This window comes from Rattus rattus, chromosome 8 (genome assembly GCF_011064425.1).
Source record: "Rattus rattus isolate New Zealand chromosome 8, Rrattus_CSIRO_v1, whole genome shotgun sequence".
NCBI lineage: Eukaryota > Metazoa > Chordata > Mammalia > Rodentia > Muridae > Rattus > Rattus rattus.
The window spans coordinates 80,523,907-80,544,518 of record NC_046161.1 but is presented as its reverse complement, the minus strand read 5'-3'; the positions used below and the strand labels follow the sequence as shown (position 1 = coordinate 80,544,518).

At 38.6% G+C, this 20,612-nt stretch overlaps 1 protein-coding gene across 1 annotated transcript in view; it reads right to left on the bottom strand.

Annotated features, from left to right (window-relative positions):
• Dop1a (DOP1 leucine zipper like protein A) overlaps window positions 1-20,612 on the bottom strand; it is a 101,455-nt gene that overhangs the window by 54,922 nt on the left and 25,921 nt on the right. Inside the window, exons 3-8 of the mRNA XM_032909682.1 lie at window positions 17,554-17,744; window positions 15,590-15,771; window positions 11,320-11,490; window positions 8,750-8,939; window positions 5,927-6,025; window positions 310-409 (exon numbers count right to left, since the gene is read on the bottom strand). Coding sequence (XP_032765573.1) covers window positions 310-409; window positions 5,927-6,025; window positions 8,750-8,939; window positions 11,320-11,490; window positions 15,590-15,771; window positions 17,554-17,691 — 880 coding nt within the window. The 5' untranslated portion in view covers window positions 17,692-17,744. The remainder of the gene's footprint in view (window positions 1-309; window positions 410-5,926; window positions 6,026-8,749; window positions 8,940-11,319; window positions 11,491-15,589; window positions 15,772-17,553; window positions 17,745-20,612) is intronic.

Below are 20,612 nucleotides of genomic sequence, written 5' to 3'. Positions count from 1 at the left end.
GTGTGTGTGTGTGCGCGCGCGCGCGCTCGCACGTGTCCCGTAGGCCAGGAGGAGGCATGGAGCCCTTGGAGCTCGAGTTGTAGGTGGTGCTGAGCGACCTGGTGCAGGTGCTGGCAACCAAACCCTGGCAGTTTGGAAGAGCAGCAGACGCTCTTAAGCACAGAGCCACCTTTCTGGCGTAATTTTTAGTTTTTATTGTTCATTTATACATAAATGTTTAGTTTCTTCATACAATTTGAGATTATACACAGAAAATCTCTTTTTATTTTTATTTTTTGTTTATTATAAGCATACTCATTAATTACCTACCAAGAAGCCATGCATAAAGCCTTCGGTTCAAGGACATATCCCTCCTTAGTACTACATGAAGGGCTGCTGACAAGATCCTGATCATGTCTGGCCGAGTGGCCTGAAAAGAATAAAGTGTTACACTTAGGCTTTTACTCAAAGGATGCCATGAAGTCTGCTGTAAACATCAGTGTTGTTGTATAACATTGCTTCGTCTAAACTTTCAAGTCTAGGAGCTATTATTTCTAATTTACATCAAGGGAACAGGAGAAAGGTAACAGTCTCTTAGCTTCTCTCTGGATAGTCTCAAAAGGCAAGTGTGGGCCCAAGCTCCCTACGCAAGAAAGGATGGCACCGAGCTTCTTCCTCTTCGATCTTCTGCTCTTTCTGCCTGCCTGCCTTCCACTCTAGTTTTATAGCTGAAACTACAGCACTTACTTTAGCACCATGTTTGAAGGTTTTTTTTTTTTTTTAACTCGCCACCAACAGTAAAATCTGACAAAAGGAGGAGGATAAAGAGGACAGAGAGTAGGAGGTCATCTGCCTTAGCCATTCAGCAGTGTTGGTGGGCTCTAAAGGCTTCACTATGCTGTTTGCATCAGTTCAGTGTCTTTTCTTTTTTAAAAAAAAATCTACTTGTAGTATTTCAAAACATGGGAAAAAAAGCACAAATAAATAAAATCCAAATAGAGTACTTTTGTTCTAATCAATAACTTTAATTTTTTCCTTCAGATTTTCTCCTCTAGCTTAAATTTGATGTTTAAAAATGATTAAAGACCCTATTTCAACCAAAAGATGTAAAGTTAAAAAAAGATGGGAAGTAGCTAATAAATCTGTTATTAACTTTAAAAATATTACTTGGGGCCTTAGTGAGTTAAAACACTCATCATGCAAACCTGATGACTCGAGTTCAAGCCTACAATTCTGGGGTGAAGGAGAAGAACCTACTCCTAAAAATTGTCTTCTGAGCTCCACATGTGCAACTGAAGAGTGAGTGTGCATGCATACATGCATGCACTAAATACAAATTTTTAAAAGAACACCACTAGGTGATCACTTAAATATAGAATTTTGGAATTTTAAAATCAAATCCTGGAAACTGATCAATGTAAAACCACTGTATACAAAGGGACCTGACAGCTATGAATGGTCAGCAGCTTCAGATCTAGGGATGGGCTCTGGACCCAGCTCCCCTTTCCATGTTGCAGCTGTTGCAAACTGAACTTCTCGGAAAGCAGAGTCAGCTTCTTTTAAGGGATGGCTTCATAGGTCAACCCCACTCCAGTGCAAGGCAACACATCAGGAGTATATGTGCAGCACAAATACAACTGAACTGACACAAAGTTGGGTGGGTTGGGACTAGGGGTAGATCTGGGAGGAGTTGAGGGCATTAATATGATTAAAATGCACAGTGTGAAAATCTCAAAGAACTACTAAAAAATGAAAACAACAACAAAAATGATCTATGCCTCTTAAGGTGCTGAAGCACTGTCAAATGAAAAGCTTGTGTAGTGCCTCATCTGGAAGTGGAGCTGACCTTTCCTTAGTCACAGCAAGGCTTCTCTATACAGCCTTCCTGATAAGGAAAGGGAGCCATCACCAGAAGTAGCAATAGCTGCAGTATCATAGGACAGGGCATCCACAAGTGACACACTATGCCTATTCTTTATAGACACTGTCAGTAAGCTAGAAAATGTGTCAAGTGTGATGCCTAGCTTCCATTTCAGGAGGCCCACAGGGTAGAAACTAATTACATAACAAAGAAAACACCATAAGACTATCAAGATGTATTTCCTTTTTCTTTTGCTGGGTTTACACTTCCCAATAAGTCAGAAGCAAGTTAAGCCACTGGTATATCTGTATACCAAGCAGCTGAGTAGAGGCATCTATTATACTTATAATCTTTGCAATTTTTGCTGCCATGTTCTTGGAGGAAAATAAAATCACCAACAACAAAAGAAAATAAGTTGATGGTATAGCTCAGTGGTAGATGAGCTTGCAGGAAATCTTGGACTCAATTCCAGTACATAGACAAACAGGAAAATAGGAAGGAAAGCTGGCCAGCTTCACGGTTCTTTTAAAACAATGTTATTGAAATTTGAGCTTGTTATTTGAGGTACAATTTTCAGTCCACAAATTTTAGTATTTTGTATACTATTTTTATATTTTTACACAAATATAGGATAGTTTTCTTAGTTTATAAGCTTTTAAAGAACTGAGTATAATTTTTGCTGTGTTTTTTATATACCTTGAGTAATACCTAATATTAAATATGATCTTTTGGATTTTGACATTTAGTAGTCATTCATTTAAACAGAAACAATATTGCTATAAATAATATTGGCAATTCTAAGAGAAAATTAAATTATGAATGACTGTGTGTGTTGGAGTTAACACTGCTTCCAGACACTGGGCTAAAAACTTTGCAGTGTCAAAATTTTTTGTTTCACATATATGAAGCTGTATTACATCTGTTTCCCCTTCCTAGAAGTCCTCCCATGTCCCACCTCCTTTTCCAACTCATACCTTCTTTATCATTAGTTGTTATAAATACATAAATACAACCTTTTGAGTCCACTTAGTGTTGTTGTGAGTATATACATTTTTAGGGCTGACGACTCAGTACAGAGAAAGCAACTGGGGAATCATTCCTGGAGAAAACTGATGCTACGACCTCTCTCTCAGCAGTCATTAATTGCCTGCACTCTTCATCTAGTGGTAGGGCTTTGTGAGATTCCCAACATCCATGTTGGCATGTCAACAGGAGTTGTTATAGTTCGGGTCTTGCTTAGGCAAGCATGTTGTTAGAATTTAGGGCACCGCTTGGTGTCATATTTAGAAGACACAGTCTTGAAGCAGATGTTCTGACCTTCAAGCTCTTAGAGAATTTCTGCCCCCTTTCATGATGTCCCATAAGCTTTGGGTGTGGGTTGTGTTAAGTCTGTATTAGTTCAGGCCAGGCACTCATGATCAATTATTCTTCACATTTGACCAGTTGGGAGGGGTGAGAGCTACACTTCAGGCTAGGATGTTAAACAGGATGTGCCACTTATGAACAGCCTGAGGGTTGAAGATGTTGCAGGCAGCCTAGGTTCAAATGACTCATCAGCCTTGACCCATGCCCAGATGTGGGTTCTGGGTTAAGCAGACTGGGTGAGCACCTGGGTGAGGTCTGGAGGCTGGTGTGGCATAAATGGATTAAGTCAGGCAGCTAACCAGACTGGGCATGTGCACAGGATGTGCAATCTCCATTAAATTCTAGAGTTGTGAACAGTGCAAAGAAAATTGATCCGATTGGGCCCACAACAAATGATGGGCAACTAGGATCAAGCCTGGGGTTTAAGTTCCTAAACATTTTTACTGACAAAGTGTTATGCTTTGGGGCTGGTGAGATGGGTAATAGGTAAAGGTGCTTGCTGCCAACCCTGATAAGCTACATAATCTTCATAAATGTTGACAAAGAGAACTGAATCCTGCAACTTGTCCTCTTACCTCCATATAAGTACTGTGGACACACACAGACACAAAATAAAATAAAATAAAATAAAAGTTGCTGCTTTTAAAATGCTATGGCTTAGAGCACAAACACCTGGCTCCAGGCTTAGTCTACTTTGAAGGACATGGGGAGGTGGGTGAGTGGGAGCTGGACTTTGAACCCACAGTTGCTGCAGCAAGTTCCCATTGGCACAGACTGCTCTGTCTACTGCCATGCCTTTCTTGTTAAGATGACTCTGTGAAAGAGTAAGCTAAAATAAACCACCCTTAAGGTGTGTCATGTCAGGCAACGGTGATGAGAAAAAGTTACGCATTAGCTACTTCCCAGCTAAGATATAACTTTTTCTTTCCTTTTTGGACACAAGGTCTCACTATTGAGTTTACAATCCTCCTGCCTTAGGTTCCTCAATGCTGGAACTATAGGTATGTGCTACCAACATATCTGTATGTTGAATGTATGGCTAAGAAAGAAGTCATTTGAAATACGTCACCACACATTGCAAGGTGTTAAAGATCTCTATAATCTTAACTAATGCTTAATAGTAGATAATCAGGTCAGCTTTCCCTGACGTAAGTTAAAGACCAGTGTGTCCAGAGCAGGTAGGCAATGAGGGGTCTGTTGAGTTACAATGAAAACCAACACCTGCTAAGAATACAATCCATGCAAGACTTGAGAAAGGTCAAGTGGGGAACACGGATGACTCTGCAGGCTTGGGAGCCTTATAACGTGAAAGGAACGGGGAAAGCAGTGCTGCAATAGTAACAGAACGATGAACACTGCGAGACTGCTCCACACTGCTGCTCTCTGGAAACAGCACAGGAGGGCTGGGAAGACTGGGCGGCGGGAATAGGGAGAGAGGAGAGTACAGGCAAGGTGTCATTATAATCACCGATCTAGTGAGATTCCAAATTAAGTTCTCATCAATTTAAGACTAAGATTTAGCTCAGATGCAGTGAAGGAGCTTCAAAGTGGAGAGATTATTAATGTGGGACGTTTCAGCCGGAAGAAGGTCAGTATCAGAGGTCAATAAGGAATGAGCTTCCTAAGTGCCAGGCAATAAGTTTAGGCTGTTACACACATTTCTTTGACTTATTCTTTGTTTTCTACAAGACTTTAACAAAATTAAAAACAACAAAAACAACACCCCTACCCCCCACCTCCCCTCACCCCCCCAAAAAAAAAAAACCTCACCCCACGGCCCAGCTGGCCACTCCCAATGCGGAAAATAGGAGATTCCAGAGGGCAGAAAAGGCCCATACTTTGAGTGAGGGGGGCTCAAAATAGAAACTGGAAGTGTCTCAACCAGCAACAATGAACTCAATGAACTATGAAAGTCTTCAATTATTATTTTTTCAAATTAAATGAAGTAATAAAAAATTGAGCAAAGTAGTAAAAAAAAACTTTTGCCAGTTATAATGTGAAATTGCTAATCTCTCAACTAGTAGCCATTATGAAAACGACAAAGTCCTTTCTGTTTTTCCTATTTTAGAAATAAATTTATTTTTTTGAGACAGATCTTATGCAGCCAGGACTGTCTTGGAACCCTCTGTAGACTGGGCTGTCCTGGAACTCACAGAGAACTGCCTGTCTTTGACTCTCAAGTGCTGAAATTAAAGGTACGCACAACTATGGCATGGCAAAAATTTAATTTTCACAGCAGATTCTTTTAAATTAAGGAGACTGATTAAACTAAGTCCCAGTAATGAAACACTTCATTAATGATTTGTCGGTTCAGTTGCTTTTATCTGTAGTGAAATCTGTAGCAAATGGCCTAGACACTATTTGGTTCTCAAACAATGGCTAACTCCCCTAAAGCTCTGGCATGTATGCTGGAGTCACCAAAGCTAAACAAGGTGCTGCCAGACACCTCATCTGTGAGCGGACTTCAAGGCCTGGGCCTTAGGACTTGGCTTATTTAGAGTTGGCAATGAGCACTCCCTGCTTTTTAAAGTTTAAAAATGCTTTGGAACATATAAAGCAACCTGCTTCAGTTACTATATTCTGATCAAATTGTTGAGTATTTCTCTTTAAAATATTCACAATTTCTACTTCACCAAAAAGAAATTTGTTTTCTGTATAAAGAAAATATTTTAATACAGTACCTTTAAAACAACCACACATTGACGACATTAGCTTTCTTACCTGACTCATATGGAATGGAAAACAGAAGAGGATGAGGTCCAGGGTGCTTCTCTGTACAAGTACACTTGAGTCCTGCACTGAAGTACTTACTGCTTCCACCTGAAAGAAGAAAGCCGATAGCATCCTAGGAAGTGTTACCCTGGTAACTTTTCATCTATCTAAGACAGAGAAAATATTCCTATGCTAATCACAGAGTGCTACAAATGTTAGTATCAGTACCAGTGACTTTTTACCCTGTGCCCCATCACATGTCTACACAGCATGTTTGTGCAAATGTTGTCCGGCAGCTTTATCTATACTTGCAACAAGTGGGATTCGAGTCAAATGCCTACTGACTGATGGTAGGATAACCACACTTTGTCAACAAGAGCATATGAAACAACATAAAGCAACATACCAATGACACCACACACAGAAGCATACTAATCTCAAGTGTGTCATAAACTGTGAATAAACCACACCCACGGTATGGCTCAACATACATTATCCGTCTGGATGGAGTGAAACTAAAATCAGAAAACAGACCAACATTTTCAAGGATGTGACCACAGGAAAGAAGTGAACCATAAGGATCTAGTGATTTGGGGTTATTATAATTGTCTGAGTCTTTTTTATAGTAGTGGTTAGGAGACTGATCGTAAAATGGTACAACCACTCTGGAAATCAATCTGGTACTTCCTCAGAAAATTGGAAATAGTTCTACTTGAAGACCAAGTTATATCTCTCTTGGGCATATACCCAAGATATCCCACCATAACACAAGGAAATGTGCTCCACTACGTTCATAGTACCCTTATTTGTAATAGCCAGAAACTGGAAGCAACCAGATGTCCCTCAACTGAAGACTGGATACAGAAAATGAGGTTCATTTACAGAATGGAATACTATTCAACTATTAAAAATGAGAACATCATAAATTTTGCAGACAAATGGATGAACTAGAAAATATCATCCTGAGTGAGGTAACCCAGACCCAAAAGGACATGCATGGTATGTTTTCACTGATAAGTGGATATTAGCCAAAAAGTACAGAATAGTCATGATACAACTCAGAGACCATAAGAAGTTTAACAAAAAAGAAAGGCCAAGTAATGATGCTTCATTCCCATTTAGAAGGGGGAACAAAATAATCATGGAAGGCAGAGGGAAGGAGGGACCTGGGTAGTAGAGGGGAGGCAGAGGTGAAAAGGGGGGACAGGATCAGTTATGGGGGGGAAGACAGAGAAATCCAGAGGACCAGGAGAATGAATGGAAATATGCAGCTGCTGAGGGTGGGGGACAGGGGGAACCTGTAGAAAGTCCCAGAGACCTTGGATGTGAGAAGCTCCAAGGACTCAGTGGGATGACCTTAGTCAGAATGACCAACAATGGAGCGATGGAATCTGAAGAGATCACCTCTAGCAGAAAGACAGGGATCCCAGTGTAGGGATGGGGTCACCAACCCGCATTCAAAATTTTTGATCCAGAATTGCTCCTGTCTAAAAGAAATGCAGAGACAAAAATGGAGCAAAGATTGAAGGAAAGGCCATCCAGTGACCAGCCCAACTTGGGATCCATGTCATGGGGGAGCACCAAACTCTGACCCTATTACTGATGCTATGTTGTGTTTGCAGACAGGAGCCTAGCATGGCTGTCCTCTGAGAGGCTCTAGCAGCAGCTGACTGAGACAGATGTAAATACTCACAGCAAACCATTGGACTGAGGTACGGGAATCCTATGGAAGGGTTAGAGAAGAACTGAAGGAGCTGAAGGGAAGGGCAACCCCATAGGAAGAACAATATTGCCAATCAACCCAGACCCCTGGGAGCTTCCAGAGACTAAACTACCAACCAAAGAGCATACATGGGCTAGTCTGAGGCTCCTGGCATACACGTAGCAGAGGACTGCCTTGTCGGATTCATTGGGAGGATGCATCCAATACTGTAGAGACTTGATGCCACAGGGAAAGAGGATGTTGGGTGAGGGGATTACCCTCTCAGAGTGAAAGGGAAGGAGGATGAGGTGATGAACTCTGGGACGGGGAACAGGAAGGCAGGTAACATTTGGAATGTAAATTAATAAAATACTTAATTAAAAAATTCATGTATGTAAGATGGCCCAGTATGCAAGTAATAAACTAATTTTAACTAAAGTTGTATATTAAATATCAGTCATATCAGAGGCTGGAGAGATGGCTCAGTGGTTAAGAGCACTGACTGCTCTTCCAGAGGTCCTGAGTTCAATTCCCAGCAACCACATGGTGGCTCACAACCATCTGTAATGGGATCCAATGCTCTCTTCTGGTGTGTCTGACGACAGACTATGTACTCACATACATAAAATATCAGTCATATCATAATATGGAAAATAAGATTAATCAAAAAATAGAACTTTGAAAATGAATTCCCTGCCTCCAAGTTTAAGCATCCTATATCGATTTCCTTCTGTTGCCAATTTCAAATATAAGAACATAATCAGTGTCTATCTTCTTTTTTCAGAATTTAGCTATATCACTTTGTCTAAATTACATCTTTCTTAATAAGGAAAAGTAGGACTGGAGAGAAGGTCCACTTTGGGATATTATAGTAAATGTAGCTTTGGTAACAGTGGTCTATTAGTAAACAAGACAGGTAATTAAAATCATGATTTGCTTAAATGAAAGGTAACAGGTATAAACGATAATGTCTTTTTCATGAAAAATTAATCTTTAAAAATATTAATAATTATTCAGAATTTTGGTTGCTAGTTTTCTTTGATGAAAATAGGAATGTTGCCCATGGCATGGTTCTCAGAATAGTCTGGAATGTCTAGCTCTAGAGAAACACTTGTGACATGTCAACCCACCATGAGCTCAATGTCACTGCCAATTATATAGAGCTGATCTTCCATGGAAAGCTTCCTGTTCAGATGGGCCAGAACATATGTGATTCCAGGTAAGCGCACAGCGGGACTGGTGAGCAGACTGCCCCACAGGGCACTGTAGAATGCTGACTGCTCTACGGCGGCAGCAACTTTTTCCAGCAGTGTGTTTGTTCTGGAGCACACAACAGAAGGAAGGGTACAAGAAAGGAAACATTCAGTATCAGAGAAAAGTAATCAACCATCATTCTCTTCCAAACTAATGGACAGGACCCCAGCACAGTCATGAGCTCCTCCCTGGAAACAAGTGACTTAGTCTGGAAGAATATACTTCATAGTCAGAGGACAGGGTACAAGTCTTGCTTCCGTGTATATTAGCTGCATAAATCCTAATCCTTTCAATTCAGTCTCCATCTGTAAAAGGGAGAGAACAGCACTGAAGCATGTGCCTACCTCACTGGGCTAAGCACATTAAGCAATAAAGCAACATATTTAGTTAATCAGTCTTAGCATACCTATGTTGACTTCATACAAAACCTTAAGACATTTCTAGATACCTCTTTCTGCAATGATAACATGTAATTCACAATATATAACAGAATTGGATATATGACAAAAGTAAAACTAAAGTTATCAGCGATTGACTCTTGTTTAAACAAAATAAACAATTAATTCAATATACAGAAGTCTATTATAGTATAGTACAGCAAAGCCATATATGACTTCAGTTGTTGATTTAATATTTAATCTCTGGTCTTAATGTATCTATGCATTAAAATAACACATTTATGAACCCTTTCATAGTACTTATAAGGAATATGTAACAGAACATAAATAGGGCACTATAGTCAGAAAGAGGATTACTTAATTTCTATATTAAGTTTTAATTAGAACTAGTAGAATTAAATGCTACTGATCCTGTACTTCCCTTGAGAGTATAATTTAAAACTTATTTCTAAACTAAGTGAACTACTTTTATGTTATGCTTCTATAAGTATAAGCAAATAGGTAATTAATAAAAGCAAACCATATGGGCCACAGAAGTGTCTCGGGGTAAAGGCACTTGTCATGGAAGCTGTAGAACAGATTTCCACCCCTGGAGCCTACATGAAGGTAGGAGAGAACCAACGGCACTAAGTTGTCCGGTAGCCTCCATACACACCAGACACAAAGACACTCGATAATAATAGTTGACAGTAAAGAAGATAACATAAAGAGCAAATTATGCTATTAAGTTTTGACTACATTGTATCCTTTGCAATGTATTCTATAAAGATAATCCAGTATTTTCAGAATTAGATTATCATTGTATTGTGGAAATACTTGGTATACCTTAATTGGTCAGTGTATTTGATTAAATTATTTAAGTTTAAATCATTATGTCTTCTTATAAGTTAAACTTAGCATTTCCTATTTTTGCCAACTAAACTCGATTTGTTTCATTTTTCTTCCTGTAACAACACAAGGGCATCACACATTGTCTATAACAATAGGCTGCAAACAGAACAGACCGTTTCTTTAACACTGCACATCAAGTGTTATGGAGACAGCTAGTGAAAAGCAGTGCAATGGTGCCAGGATATTTTCTCCAACTTAGCAGTTTAAACACTGTTGGCTGAGGGACCCACTTCACACTATTCATTATTTGTTAATCTATCTGTTATATCACTATTTTAAATTATGGGTCATAAGTTTCGAGTGACTTACATGTGCTAAGCACTGGACTGGTTTGGTTTGGAAACATACAGACAGGTATTGCTTCATTTACAGATGAAGAAATGGAACACAATTAGGAAACATTAAAAAGTGTTCAAATAGGGGAGAGGGAAAAAGTGTTCAAATAAGATACTTTGTAACAGTTTTTATTGCTATTGAAATCTTATATGTATGTCTGTTTTGTCTGAATGTATATCTGTGTGCCACTTAACTGTCTGATGCCTGTGGAAGCCAGAAAAAGATTCTAAATCCCCTGAAACTGGAGTTTCAGATGGCTGTGAGCATCTAAGTGGGTACTGAGACTCTAATCAGGTCCTCAGGAAGAGCAGCAAGTGCTCTTAACCCCTGAATCATCTCTCTAGCATTAATAATATTTTTTGGGGTTGGGATTTAGCTCAGTGGTAGAGCGCTTGCCTAGCAAGCTCAAGGCCCTGGGTTCGGTCCCCAGCTCCGAAAAAAAAAAAAAAAAAAAAAAAAAAAAAATTTTTAATTTTATTCTTTAATGTGTGCATGAATGCTTTGTCTGCATGTATGCATGCAATATTATACAAATGCCTGGTACCCAGGCAGGCCAAAAGAGGGCATCAGATTCCATGGAACTAGAGTTATAGATAGCTGTGAACTGTCACTTCAGTGCTAGGAATCCAAACTAGTTTTTTTTGCAAGAGTAACCAATATTCTTAATTGCTGGGCCATATCTCCAGTCCCATGCTACTGAAATCTTAATGTGTTATGTTGATGCATCTAGAATAATTAATTTTGTGATGTTAAAAAACAGTTAAGGATGGTTTCTGACTAATTCATAACTTGTAATACCAAAGAGGAACAAATACCATTACCTCTCATAATACTCTGATCCTTCTTCTAAGCCAGGAAGAATACCAGTCAGCAATCCCTGGAGACCAGGTTTCAGAGTTTTCCCCAAAGGCAGATAATATATCTCATACAAACTGAGCAGTGTTGGTTTTACAGACATAGCAGCATTGGCAAGAAGAGGAAACAGCCCAGAACTGTTAAAAAAATGAAGACGTAAAACAGCACCAACATTAATTCATATGCAAGTATATCATATATTCTGATGAAACAGGTTACAGCAAATAAATATTATCTGTTAATGACTTCTACATCTGTTAAACTAAGCCAGTTCTCTCACCTGAATTTCATACACACATACTTCTTAGCTGTTTCACATCCTTTTTTAATGTTATGAGTACGCTGTTGCTGTCCTCAGACACACCAGAAGGGGGCATCAGATCTCATTACAGATGGTTGTGAGCCACCATGTGGTTGCTGGGAATTGAACTCAGGACCTTTGGAAAAACAGTCAGTGCTCTTAACCACTGAGCCATCTCTCCAGCCCAGATACATGACCCTGATGTGATTTGAACATACAACCTTCTGATCTGGAGTCAGACACACTACCATTGAGCCATGAGACCTTCCCTCACAAACTCCTTTTAATTCCACAATTCCAAACAAGAATTCTCATGTTTCCTAGGAGTCTGCCTTTTCTCCTCCATAACTAGTATTTTAAAATATGGTGTCTGTTATTAGCTGGTCATAGCTATCTATCTATCTAGAAGTGATGTTTGCACCTACTGTAAAAATGTCTCCTCCAAGACTCGTGTGGTGGTGCATGCCCCGTACTCAGGAGGCAGAGGAAGGTGGGTCTCTGTGAGTTCAAGGCTAGCCTCGTCTACATAGTGAGTTACACCACAGTCAGGGTTATGTAAAAAGACTTGTCTCAGATGAAACAAAACAAAACAAAACAAATCTCCTCCAACCATCGGCCACGGGCTATGTTCTCTCCTCAGGTTTCCCTTGCAGCCAGTTCCTGAGTAAATTCTTTCTATCTCATCTTTATGATTACTTAGCAGAGACTGCCATATTTTCATCACCTTTTCAGGTAGAATCCAAAACTTCTATGAAGTTATAACTTTCTTGAAAAATGTCTCATAGATTTCCTACCAACACAGTTTTGACCATTTCTACCTTCTGGCTACTGCATCCACTGTACAAGCTGTGTGCACTCCCTCATTTCATTCATGTACTCCTAACTCAGCCCATTCTGTTCCTTTGAGAGCCTTCCATGCCCTCTGTAGTCTCCAGGCCTTTGCCTGTCCCATTCACAAAGAATCCCTACACTCTTACTTACATATGGTACCCTGGAGGATCCTTAAACATTCAGCTCTCAGTTTATGTCAGTTCCTTAATGAATCGAAACTAACCTGCTAATTAGATTAGGATTATAGGCCCAGTTTGATTTCCTAAAGTAGTAAATAGTACCTATTAGAATATTTAGTACTAGGTTTAAACTATTTGTGAGTATTGGGAACAGGAGAGCACAACTGCCAGTATTTCTATGTTTAAGTCCCGTGTGCCATGTTCTGCACTCAGGTAGTGCTTTGAAGATGAATGGAGACTCTCAAACTACTCCTTGTTTCATATGGGAAGTAGAAGTCAAGTTCAATTGAGTAGTTTTCTGCCCAAAATTTTAGGAACACTGACCTGAGGCTGTAGTCATATTCTGTTTTTGTGAAACTGCCTTCTGTGTGCCTAGGGTCATGTCCTGCCTTTACCAGAAGCTACCCTCATTGACAACTCTGTCTCCTCAATTTCTGTCTTTCTCTGCTCTCTGCTGACATCTTTGCTTCCAACCCAATGTATTACATCAACAACAACAACAACAACAACAACAACAAAACAAAAACAAAGAACAAAACTTTTGTTTTTGTTATGGCATTTTAGGATTCAGAAAATGGTTTCTCTCTCTCTCTCTCTCTCTCTCTCTCTCTCTCTCTCTCTCTCTCTCTCTCTCTCTTTACCCCACACCTGATTATAAAAACTGGACTTCCTTTTTCTAGAGCTAGATTGTAGAAATTAATCTTTCCCTGCCATTTTGACTTAGATGTAGCTGTAAAGAAACTCTTATCTACTTTGATTGACAGTCCATCAGAAGATTGTCATTTAAAAAATGATCCTCTAACCTGTTAGGAAGTAATGTCGTGCGGAGCTTTTTTTGTGTGTGTGCCTATCATGTTTCCATATGATTGTTCATGCTTTAATCTTGCCTATGCAATGAAGTATACATAGAAACCTCAAGGAGTTTCTGGACGTGACGATGTAGAGATAATCAGGAACTCATCCACACTCAAGAAGTGGTGTACTGAAGTTCTCTATCAGGAAGGAAACTCCTGTCCTTGGTTCCTTCATTTGTGTATTTGTGTCCTTTAAAATATTTGTTATGATAGCCAATGAGTATGGTTCTCTGAATTCTATGAGTTACTCTAGCAAATTAATTGAATCTAAACAGTGAGTTGTATAGACCACAATGTGTCTCCCAACATGATGGGAGGCCTGGAGGCCTGGACTTGCTCATAGTGTTAGTACTGGAAGCAGTCTTAGTGACTTGTCAACTGTGAGACCTGATAGTGTCTATAGAAAGACAATGTAAGGACTGAGCTGGCCTAGAGAATGGCCAGCTGAAGTCCACTGAAGAGTTTGCCAATGGAGAAGAATCTTCACAAAACTGACACTCACACAGATGATCTATGTTCTGAGTTGGATCTACATTTGAGATTACTTGTATCAACCCAGTACATGAAATCTTAGAAGACATACATGACATAATTTCTTTAATGTCTTTGAAAAAGGATCATTCTAATACTATGTGAAGAACAGAGTATAAGAAGCTAAGGACAGGGCAGGAGGTATGGCTCAATAGTTAAGAGCACTGACTGCTCTTCCAGAGGTCCTGAGTTCAAATCCCAGTAACCACATGGTGGCTCACAATCATCTGCAATGGGATGTCTGGTGTGTCTGAAGACAGCTACAGTGTACAGTGTATTCATATACATTAAATAACTAAAATAATCTCATATACATAAAACAAACAAACAAACAAAAAACGAAGCTAAGGACAGAGGCTCCAACGGTTTAAATGCTCATTTGAAATGGCAGGCACCAGTGAGGTAGACAGATGCTCTGTGTAGGTTACTGGGCACACTGTTGTAAGAACTGTCTGTATATTATGAATAGTATCATTTCCATTTTTGTAAATGAGGGTACAAAGAGTTAAAAACAAGTGGTCCAAGAACAATTAGTTTGACAACCTTACTTCCAGGGAGCCTGCCTGCACAGGAAGTAGAAGAATATGGACAGGGTTAACAAGGTGTGCAACTCACATTTAAGGCTCGTGGAAAGGGACTGATGGTTGTACCTTTTACAGACCTTTAGTACAATGAAGGGAGTGTTTATTGGAAGGGGAGATTTATTTTTAAATAGGTCGAGTTTTAGTGGCTTTAAAAGATACACACGCGTCATGACTAAGCCAAGAGTTTAAAGCTAGGGCTGGCACTTGTGCCATCGATTTGAATTCAGTGTATATGAAACAAACCAAGGCTATCAGGCATGGGAGGAAATATGGAGATGCAGATTAAAAGTCAAAGCAAGAAAGGTCCAGAGGTCCATGCAATGAGGGGTATGTGAATCTGCTTCATTAGAGTGTGCACCTCATAGCGTCACGATATACACTTCAGATGCACACGGTATGGCCATAAGCAGTGCCAGAACCAAGAGAGCCCTAAGAAATGGCAGATGTCCAGTTGGGGTGGACGAGGAAAGGGTGGTAAAAGACAATAAAGGAAAGAATGGTCAAAGGATGGTTTATGACGTTAGCGCTACTAAGAAATAAAGTATGTTTCCCCAGGCTATCTGTCAACCTTACAAAGGTACAATGCCTAATTAGTGTCAACAGTTTTGAATGACAACTTTTATGCATGCTAAGAGAGAAACACAATTTGAGAAAGGTTTTACATTTTTCTAAAACACTGAATTCAAATATTTGACATTTACATAAGAAACAATTTTTCAAATTTTTTATTGTATTGTAGAAAGGTCAAACAGTTTAGACATATATACAAATATATATTGGAAACCGTCTTACTATGCAGTCTTGGATGGTCTGAACTAGCTATATAGACCAGGCTAGCCTCAGACTCAGATATCTGCCTACCTCTGCCTCCTGAGTGCTGAGACTAAAGGCATGTATCACCCCACCTAGCTAAAAATATATTTTATATTGTATATAATTAATAAAATTACTCTTACCTATATAAGAAAAGATCTTTGGCAAGGCGCTTAGGGCCAATGATTTTGAAGATGATTTCATATGTTTCAAGTGCTTTCCGATGAACTCCGCCTGGTAGTGCTGGGTGCAGACATTGAGCTAGGCGCTTGCCTATGGTCAGTTTCTTGGGTACTACCTGGTACTTGGCATTATTTTGTAAAACCTTGAACAAAATAATTTTAGTGAAACAGAAAAATGTCTCATTTTATTACTATTTCTTTATAAAAATTATTATGGAATTTTTTTAAAACTTTATCAGCATACATTTGAAATTAAAAAATTGAAAAAGATTATATTGTTAAAACATAACTATTATATGTTAACAGAAATATATATTTAATGAAATAATAATTTGTACAAAATATGTAGAGAATAAAGGCACAGAATTTTGCAAACCTTTACTGTCATGATGCAGAAAAATCATGGGTCCCCCACTGAGGATGGTTTATGGAGAGGGAGGGAATGGAGGGGAGAGAGAGAGAGGGGGGGGGGGGGGAGGGAGGTAGGTGTGAGCACGAGAGAATGTGTGCAAAAGAAACTGACTGTCGGAGGCAATATAGTGGAGAAGTCAGCAGTAGAGTGCCCAGTTACTAGATTTATACCAAAATATATTTTGACTACAAAACATGTTTTGACTACGTAAACAAATAGATACATCCATGTATGTCTGCATGTGCATGTCTTTCTCTGTATATATCTGCATAGGTTGTTTTACCATTTTTAAAATTAGTATCATCTAAAATCTTATCATCTTATTTTTTGTCATTTAGATATAAAAATGTTTTCATTAATACTGATTAATGTATAAGAAGCTAATTATGTTCTTAATTGGTCTAAATCATGCCCATAATTCAAAGAATTGCTGTTGAAAATTGTTCCCAAATGGCCTTCAAAATGGGACTCTTAGCAATCTTTCAGCAGGACAAAAACCCTAGCTCCTGAAAGGAAGCCATATTTCTCGGGATATTGGAGAGATGAAGTTTTCAAAGCTCACACAGTAAATGTTGGAAGTACCTGTATGTTGCGGTAAATATTACCGCACAGAAGCTCGTGTGTGCCATTTTAAGATAAACCCTTTGTCCAGTGGAAATGAAAATCTTTTTCCTTATACTCGTAGGGTAATGATCTTGCAATCTATTTTCCTTGCTATGTATGTTAAAATTTCTTTCCAAATAATGACAGGAGAAACTGTTTGATGTTACAACAGTTACTGTGAATGTATTCTTTTTCCATCATTTAGAGGCATCTACAATCATTAAGAACAATAATCATATTAAAACTATGTGTGTGAAGAAAGAAAAGTTTGACTGAAATTAGAACAAAATTGGGTCAAAACAGGAAGCTGAGAGCTGATCAGTGAGTGGCCTTTCTATAGGCACTTGATTAAAATCAGACTATGAAAGAAGGCTCATTCCAAGTCAAGTTATAAGGCTTAGGGACTATGTTTAAAACTTCCTTTGTAAAAAGTACTGATTTGTACCTAGGCTTGCCTAGGTATAAAGTGTGTCTTGTTGCTGCACTTACACCATTAGGAAAGGAAATTGAAGTTATTACTTTCTATTTACAGCTTTTTGTTTTGGTGCCAGGAACTCCAGAACTTCATCTGATGCTCAATTACAAAAATTTACTCTTACAGTATCACACATATTTCTCAGTCCCTGCTGTTACAGGTACCAGTAATAATGATACTTAATCTACTACTCCTGCTGCTACCACTAGTGTCTTTTAGTGCTACTGTTTCTTTGAATAAGAACTGCTGAGGTGTTAGTAGTGTGCCTGACACACAGGCATGAACTCATGAAGTAGAATGCCATTTATGAAAGCTGAAGTTCAGTTACATTTTATAGTCTTTACTTCAAGATTTAGCTAAATCTGTAAACAGGCATAAACAGATTTCTGACTTTCATTCCTTTTACTAACTGGATAATGGATGAGAAGAGCATACCTTGTTGAGTTTTCCAAGTGCTGATATCAAATCTGCCCATTCACTGGAGTATTCAAAATTCTTTAGCGCTTTGTCAATTGCAGCTACATAGTTTCTGTATTTGGAGTCACTCAGTAACTCTAGCTCTTCTGTGTTCATTCTCCCACCGTGTTCTACTAGAGACCAGTTCCAAAGTCATGCAAAGTCCTTCCCTACAAGAGATTCCAGAGAAACCAAGATTACAAAGGAAAGGATGGAAGAGGGTTCATGAAGTCTCATTACAAAACAAATGACTAACTTTACAACAGAAGCATTCAAAATTCTAGTCAGTATATAGGGTAATATTAATATTCAAAGTGGAAAACGGGCATTTTATTTAGGCATATAAAAAGAAAAATTTTGATTACTTCATGTTATTTCTGCCACATTTGTTGATAAAAAATTCTGTATATAGCCTCTTCTATTTTGATAGCAAAATCTAGTAAAAATGTTTAGATTGGACATATCAAGGATATAGGAATGAAAAAAAGAAAAGAAAAACCAAAGGGAAAAAAATCTGTATTATTTTATTTTTTTAAATATTTTCAATAGTTTATTATCTTATATATATACATATATATTTATTGATTTTTTATTTATTTATATTTCAAATGTTATCCTTCTTCTTGGTTTCCCCTCTACAAACCCCCTATCTCATCCCCCTCCCCTTGCTTCTATGAGGGAGCTCCCCCACCAACCCACCCACTCCTGCCTCACTGCCTTAGCATTCCCCTATGCTGGGGCATTGAGCCCTCACAGGGTCAAGGGTCTCCCTTCCCACTGATATCAGATAAGGCAATCCTCTGCTACATATGCAGCTAGAGCCATGGTCCCTCCATGGATGTGGAGAAAGAGGAACACTCCTCCATTGCTGGTGGGATTGTAAGCTGGTATAACTACTCTGGAAATCAGTCTGGAGATTCCTCAGAAAATTGGATATAGGACCCAGCTATACCACTCCTGGGCATATACCCAAAAGATGCTCCAACATATAACAAAGACACATGCTCTGCTATGCTCATAGCAGCCTTATTTATTATAGCCAGAAGCTGGAAACAACCCAGATGTCCTTCAACAGAGGAATGGATACAGAAAATGTGGTACATCTACACAATGGAGTACTACTCAATCATTAAAAACAATGACTTCATGAAATTCGAAGGAAAAATGGATGCAACTAAAAACACCTGGTTTTAAAGATTCATTGTATTAACTAATAATGGGCATCTAGTATGAAGGACCACCAGCTACTTAGGATCAGTACTGACTCTGGGTATAATGGACAAGAATATATGATAGTTCAAACACAGCCACAATTTCCATGATATTCCTTTTTAAGAGTGTGCTTAGTGCTCCAGTCCCTCGTTTAGACTCAAATTTAATGATAACAGTAGGCAGAAGAGATAATGGCAGCACTCAATAGGTCACAAAAAGCACTTCAGCTTCCAAAGACTCTTAGATAACTTAGCTCTGGGACAAGCCAGCTGCCATATCATGAAGACACTTAGGAGTTGAACCCATAATGAGGAACTGAGGCTTTGTGTCACCACCATGGGAGTGAGCCATTTTAGATAGCTCCTCTGCTATCAGCTAAGTCTGGATTTGAGTGCAGACGCAATTGACACTTGGATATCATTCTATAAGAGATTCCTAAATCAGTAATACACATAGCTAAGTCTTTCAAATACCTGTATTTGATGTATAACAGAAAGTGTTCTCGCATGTGCCACTGAATTTGAGGGTTATTTGTTATGCCACAATAGATAATTAATAAGAATTTAATTGAAGTAAGTATAGGTCTCTTCCAGTTTTTACATTTTTACCCTAACTTCTCTCTGCATCTTTCCTTACCAGCTGGATTCTGGGCCTCTAGGAAGGTCAAAGAATAGGCCTCACAGACTGCTAAAACAGTTTGATGGAGTAAAAAAAATTTCTTCAATAATCTTTTAAATATAACTCATATAATACTTATAACTGAATTTGACTCCTTCCTCAAATTTGTACAAGATTAACTTAAAAAGATGATAGATTTAAATATGACATGTAGAATTATAAAATTTTTAGAAGAAAATATAGAAGCAAAATTTCATGACCTAGAGGTAAACAGCCTTCTAAGAAATAATAGTAAAAAAAGCAACCAAAGAAAAATAAATCCTACTGTACTGATATTTTAAACCTGTGGGGCAAGAAATACCATAAGGAAAATGAAAAGAGAATGGGGGGGCATCTATTTTCACTATATCTGACCAAGTTCTTGAACTGGTATATAAAAAAAACTCCTCTTCAATACAAGGAAGTTTAAAGTGGACAAAATATGTGAGCAGACATATCCACAAAGAAACTATGCAGATATACAGTACAAAACTACAAGAATGAGATCTCTGAGACTCACACCCATGTGACTTGCTAGTTAAAAGGAGAAATAAGTGAAATATTATGCAAGCTGTCTTGTTGGCAATCTGTGGTTTCCATTCCCTCAGTACTGACAGAGCAGGGCTTCCCCTGTAATACTCAACTGCAGAGATGTACCTCATCCCTTTTGAAAATTTATACTGAGACAGGGCCTTGCTATGTTACTCACACTGGCCTCAAACCTGTGACCCTCCTGCCTCATTGTCCCAAGCAGCTGAGGTTGCAGGCATGTTTCATCTCACATTTTAGAAAACAACCATAAGCATACACACACCAATATGCTTGAGATGAAAAATAAAAAGCAAGACATGAAAACACAGCCATAATTAAGACCTCGTGTATAACAAAACCTCTACAATGATAAGGGTACTCCTGGGATGAGCATAACTAAAGCATTCCAAGTTTTGTTTTCCAGTGAACAGAATGGGAATGCATTAGATTTCCTGAAGGCATATGCATGTACTACAATAAATTCTAATAAGTAAATCTAACAGTGTGCTGCATTAGCAGGAAAAGGAGTAAATAAAGCACATGCATAAGTTTTGCTGACAGGAAGAGATTTCCAGCTTAAGATAGAACACATTTATTTTTGAAGATACACAATCAATATTCAGTGTATGTAGAAGGTT